The 6,000-nt window shown below is 38.5% G+C and overlaps 1 protein-coding gene across 2 annotated transcripts in view; it reads right to left on the bottom strand.

Moving 5' to 3' along the window:
- The window catches only part of porb (P450 (cytochrome) oxidoreductase b), a 65,454-nt gene continuing 59,454 nt past the window's right edge, over positions 1-6,000 (bottom strand). For both annotated transcript variants that reach the window (XM_062068179.1, XM_062068180.1), the window contains 2 exons: positions 3,001-3,086; positions 1-324 (listed from right to left, as the gene is read on the bottom strand). In XM_062068179.1, the coding sequence (XP_061924163.1) occupies positions 180-324; positions 3,001-3,086 (231 nt within the window). In that variant the 3' untranslated portion in view covers positions 1-179. The remainder of the gene's footprint in view (positions 325-3,000; positions 3,087-6,000) is intronic.

Below are 6,000 nucleotides of genomic sequence, written 5' to 3'. Positions count from 1 at the left end.
ATTGTGCAGTGGGTTTACTACATCACCTGCGGAGGTACAGTAAGGCTTTCCCCTTTAGCATCATGATCCAGGCTGAATATGAACGTGTTAAAGATTTACACATCCAGTCCAGATAAAATAAGATATAAAAAAAAACAGACAACACTAATTAAAGTTAGATTGAGGCTGGGGGGAGGGTTTTAACTCCACACGTCCTGTGAGTAGCGTCCCTTGGTCATCAGTTTCTTGACGTATTCCGTGGCCTGCGTGCGCGCCATGCCTCCGAGCTCTTCTGCGATTTCGTAAAAGGCCGTTTGTACATCCTTCGCCATGTTTCTTGCGTCCCTAAAAAGTCAAACAGATTAGTCTATGCCTTCACGTTCATGGTTTTTCCCAGTGTTCATCAAAAAAAGAGATTATTGGTCTCAGTAAATGTTCCCATAAGCACACCTACGGGGTGCAAAGGAACTAAGAAAAGGCTGTTTTGTATTACAGGTAATATACAAATTAGAGATGTCCGATAATGGCTTTTTTGCCGATATCCGATATTGTCCAACTCTTAATTACCGATTCCTGATATCAACCGATACCGACATATACAGTCGTGGAATTAACACATTATTATGCCTAATTTTGTTGTGATGCCCCGCTGGATGCATTAAACAATGTAACAAGGTTTTCCAAAATAAATCAACTCAAGTTATGGAAAAAAATGCCAACATGGCACTGCCATATTTATTATTGAAGTCACAAAGTGCATAATTTTTTTTAACATGCCTCAAAACAGCAGCTTGGAATTTGTGACATGCTCTCCCTGAGAGAGCATGAGGAGGTTGAGGTGGGCGGGGTGTGTATATTGTAGCGTCCCGGAAGTGTTAGTGCTGCAAGGGGTTCTGGGTATTTGTTCTGTTGTGTTTATGTTGGGTTACGGTGCGGATGTTCTCCCGAAATGTGTTTGTCATTCTTGTTTGGTGTGGGTTCACAGTGTGGCACATATTTGTAACAGTGCTAAAGTTGTTTATACGGCCACCCTCAGTGTGACCTGTATGGCTGTTGACCAAGTATGCGTTACATTCACTTGTGTGTGTGAAAAGCCATAGATATTATGTGACTGGGCCGGCACGCAAAGGCAGTGCCTTTAAGGTTTATTGGCGCTCTGTACTTCTCCCTACGTCCGTGTACACAGCAGCGTTTTAAAAAGTCATACATTTTACTTTTTGGAACAGATACCGCTAATTTTGAAACAGATACCGGTAATTTCTGATATTACATTTTAAAGCATTTATCGGCCGATAATATCGGACATCTCTACTGCAGGCTAATTGTTTTTATTGTCATTAAAAGTGGGTTCATGTCCTTTTTGTGTTGCGCTGTTTAAAAAAAGCATAATGTTTAAAAAACATTTCATTGAAGCAAACTAATTGGCCAGTCATGGTATTAAAACTTGTAAATGATCGGTCTAGGGTCCACTTATCGATGATACATTTTTTTTATATCTATCTGCGATATTGCACATAATTTTGAGTTAACTATGCACAAACTGCGATTAACCGCGATTAAATATTTTGCGTTACTAATTTTACATGCATACTAGGGATGTCCGATAATATCGGACTGCCGATATTATCGGCCCGATAAATGCTTTAAAATGTAATATCGGAAATTATCGGTATCAGTTTCAAAATTATCGGTATCGGTTTCAAAAAGTAAAATGTATGACTTTTTAAAACGCTGCTGTGTACACGGACGTAGGGAGAAGTACAGAGCGCCAATAAACCTTAAAGGCACTGCCTTTGCGTGCCGGCCCAGTCACATAATATCTATGGCTTTTCACACACACAAGTGAATGTAACGCATACTTGGTCAACAGCCATACAGGTCACACTGAGGGTAGCCGTATAAACAACTTTAGCACTGTTACAAATATGTGCCACACTGTGAACCCACACCAAACAAGAATGACAAACACATTTCGGGAGAACATCCGCACCGTAACACAACATAAACACAACAGAACAAATACCCAGAACCCCTTGCAGCACTAACACTTCCGGGACGCTACAATATACACACCCCGCCCACCTCAACCTCCTCATGCTCTCTAAGGGAGAGCATGTCCCAAATTCCAAGCTGCTGTTTTGAGGCATGTTAAAAAAAATAATGCACTTTGTGACTTCAATAATAAATATGGCAGTGTCATGTTGGCATTTTTTTCCATAACTTGAGTTGATTTATTTTGGAAAACCTTGTTACATTGTTTAATGCATCCAGCGGGGCATCACAACAAAATTAGGCATAATAATGTGTTAATTCCACGACTGTATATATCGGTATCGGTTGATATTGGAATCGGTAATTAAGAGTTGGACAATATCTGAATATCGGATATCGGCAAAAAAGCCATTATCGGACATCTCTAATGTGTACGCTTCAAAGTCATATGACTTGGTACTTGACACATTCCAACTGTTAGCGTGCTAACATTAGCATTTCAATTTGGCTTGCACATTTCAGCATTCACACGCAATTTCTCCCAAAATGGCATATTGTACTTTTTTGGTGTAATATTCTAATTCAAGATATTTTCATTTTGTCTTTTTTCCATGTGTCGCGGGCCGATAAAAAAACAAGCTGCAGGCCGCAAAAGGACACCCCTGCTCTGAAGCAATGGTTTCCAAACTTTTTTCACCAAGTACCACCTCAGAAAACACTTGGCTCTCCAAGTGCGACCATAATGACCAACATTAAAACACAGCAGCCTAGTAGGCCTAAATAGTCATTAAAAACAAGGCAAGTATATTTTTGGCCACTGTAACATTACACACAGTTTGAACAGTAACACGGTGTTTGAATACTTCAGTGATACTTTGGCGTACCAATAGATGGTACCACAGTTTGAGAATGGCTGTTCTACAGGTTTATATGCTGCCACAAAACTTGACAATAGCAATATAAAACAATTCAGGATGATATAATCCATAATCCTTGACATTATTAATCATAAGTGACAAGAAAACATACCCGCAAATGTAAATATGGGCGCTGTCTGAATGAATGAGCTTCCAAAGGTTCTCCTTATTTTTCTTCAAGAGGTGCTGCACATAGACCTAGGAGGGAAGGAAACAGCATATAAATAAACATCATTTGTTGCAGTAAACCCTCCTTCATCGCGGTTAATTGGTTCCAGACATGAAAGTAGGAATCCTTGATTATAAATTAAATATTTACATAGCCCTTTGAGACACTTGTGATTTAGGGCTATATAAATAAACATTGATTGATTGACATAGCTAAAGCATAACCAAACAGGTTTTTGGAGTTCTAAATAAAAAATTTCAACATTATGAGAACCCTCTAAACATAAAATAATACATTTTAGTCACCTTTACACTATTTTAATCCAATATTGTAAAACTGGCTGAAGCTGAGCCTATCAGTGGCCACGATATTGAATTCTGATTTGTTTGGTCTCCTCGAGTGGCCAATACTATTGTAGCATTTTTTTTGTTCATTTAGCCATTTGCAAACTTTAAAATATCGTATTTTTCGGAGTATAAGTCGCACCGGAGTATAAGTCGCACCGGCCGAAAATGCATATTAAAGAAGGGGGGTTGGGGGGGGAGGCGTGGTTGGGGGCGTGGTTATTTACAGCTAGAATTCACCAACTCGAGTATTTCATATATATATATATATATATATATATATATATATATATATATATATATATATAAATATATATATATATATATATATATATATATATATATATATATATATATATATATATATATATATATATATATATATATATATATATATATATATATATATATATATATATATATATGTATGAAATACTTGACTTTCAGTGAATTCTAGCTATATATATATATATATATTTATTTATTTTATTTACATAAAAGAAATACTTGAATTTCAGTGTTCCGGTGGTTATCCATTAGATGGCAGTATTGTCCTGTTTAACTTCTCCGTTCATGATGAGTATATCATTTCGGCCACTGTGTTCAATGGAGAAGTCTGTTCTACATATTTACAGGCAACATACACCTTCCCCTTCGAACTGTCCTGGATGAACTGAAATTCTTGTTTCCATTCGTTTGAATTCATTAGGCAAGCTGTTTATATTGTGGGAAAGCGGACGTGAGAACAGGCTGTCCCCACTCAGTCTCAGGTCCGCATTGAGCTGGAGGGGGCGTGGCCTCCAGCTCCGGCTGAATACCGGGAGTTTGTCGGGAGAAAATCTCTGCCGGGAGGTTGTCGGGAGAGGCGCTGAATACCGGGATTCTCCCGCTAAAAACGGGAGGGTTGGCAAGTATGGTCACACCCCCGGCCGAAACCATGAAAAAAACTGCAATTTATAGTCCGAAAAATACGGAACTTAATTTAGACCAAATATGTTGCAGAATAGGCTTTAAAAAAATCCACGATGTGGTGAAGCTGCAATATATGAAGCGTGAAGTAATAATATTAAAAAAAATTAAATCCCACATTTTCTAGTGATGGGTGAATGACATTTCAGTGAGTGCGTGGCACACTCACTAGCTGTACCGACACAGCACTGGCACCGTGTTGCAGTTTCATAAATGTCATTCGTCATCTGCTGGATTAAAAGAGTCACTACATTTGACCTAACATGAATAGTTATTGAATGTCATTGTTTTTAATAAACCAACAGCTGCGCAAAAAGTAAGATGAAAAACGCAACTCTGGTGAATGAGCCAAATAGTAAACAGAACAGTTTGAACATTAACTTTAATTGGCGCTATAAGACCAAAATTATCTCACAGTTTAGAATTGTTTCCTTTTTCTTAGTTCTGTTAGAAACAGGCCAAAAGTTTAGACACACCTTCTCATTCAATGCATTTTCTTTATTTTCATGACTATTTACATTGTTGATTGTCACTGAAGGCTTTAAAACTATGAATGAACACATGTGGAGTTACAGTATGTACTTAACAAAAAAGGGTGAAATAACTGAAAACATGTTTTATATTCTAGTTTCTTTAAAATAGCCACCCTTTGCCATGTTTACTGCTTTACACACTCTAGGCATTCTCTCGATGAGCTTCAAGCACACCTGTGAAGTGAAAACCATTTCAGGTGACTACTTCTTGAAGCTCATCGAGAGAATGCCAAGAGTGTGCAAAAAAAAAAATCAGAGCAAAGGGTGGCTTTTTATTGTCATTTATAAACACAAAGCAGGCCCTAATTTTAAATATGATTAATGTTTGTTTTTATTGAGAGCAGCCAGATGAGATGGTTGGGGCATCTGGTCAGAATGCCCCCCAAACAAGTCCCTGAGGAGGCGTTTAGGGCGCGTCCGACCGGTAGGAGACCACGGGAAAGACCCAGGAGACTGTGGAGGGACTATGTCTCCCAGCTGGCTGGGAAATGCCTTGGGGTCCCCCTGGGAAGAGCTGGACGAAGTAGCCGGGGAGAGGAAAGTCTGGGCTTCTCAGCTTAGGCTGCTGCCCCCGCGACCCGACTTCGGGTAAGCGGAAGAAGATGGATAAATGGATGGTCTGTTTTTATCTTTTTTTTTTTTACAAAATAAAACCATTTTCAAATGGCCCCCACATACTTTGACTATTCAGTATGTTTGGACACCCCTGAGTTATTGGTCTAAAATTATCAGCTTATTTCTCCTTACATAATTATTTTTCTACATTCTTACTGTTTTTTTGTTTTTTTATCTCAAAATATGCTGCGGGCAAAGAAAAGTGGAGCTGCGGGCCGCACTTTGTTAACATAATGTGTTTTGCATGGTCAGATAACATTCAAGTTTAAACAACATGTAGTACATGCAATTATTCTGTCAAAATTGAAAGATGTTTAGTGAGAGACATGTAGTGCTTTTTGGCCGCACATTATTTCCAGACTATCGCGGGCCACATAAAATGATGTAGCAGGCCTTGAGTTTGACAAATGTGATTTAGACCAATGATGATGACAAAAACCGACGCTTCTCCTCTCCTTTATTTAGTACGAAATGTCACCTGT

Source organism: Entelurus aequoreus, linkage group LG13 (assembly GCF_033978785.1).
Source record: "Entelurus aequoreus isolate RoL-2023_Sb linkage group LG13, RoL_Eaeq_v1.1, whole genome shotgun sequence".
NCBI lineage: Eukaryota > Metazoa > Chordata > Actinopteri > Syngnathiformes > Syngnathidae > Entelurus > Entelurus aequoreus.
This window is presented reverse-complemented; position numbering and strand designations above follow the sequence as displayed.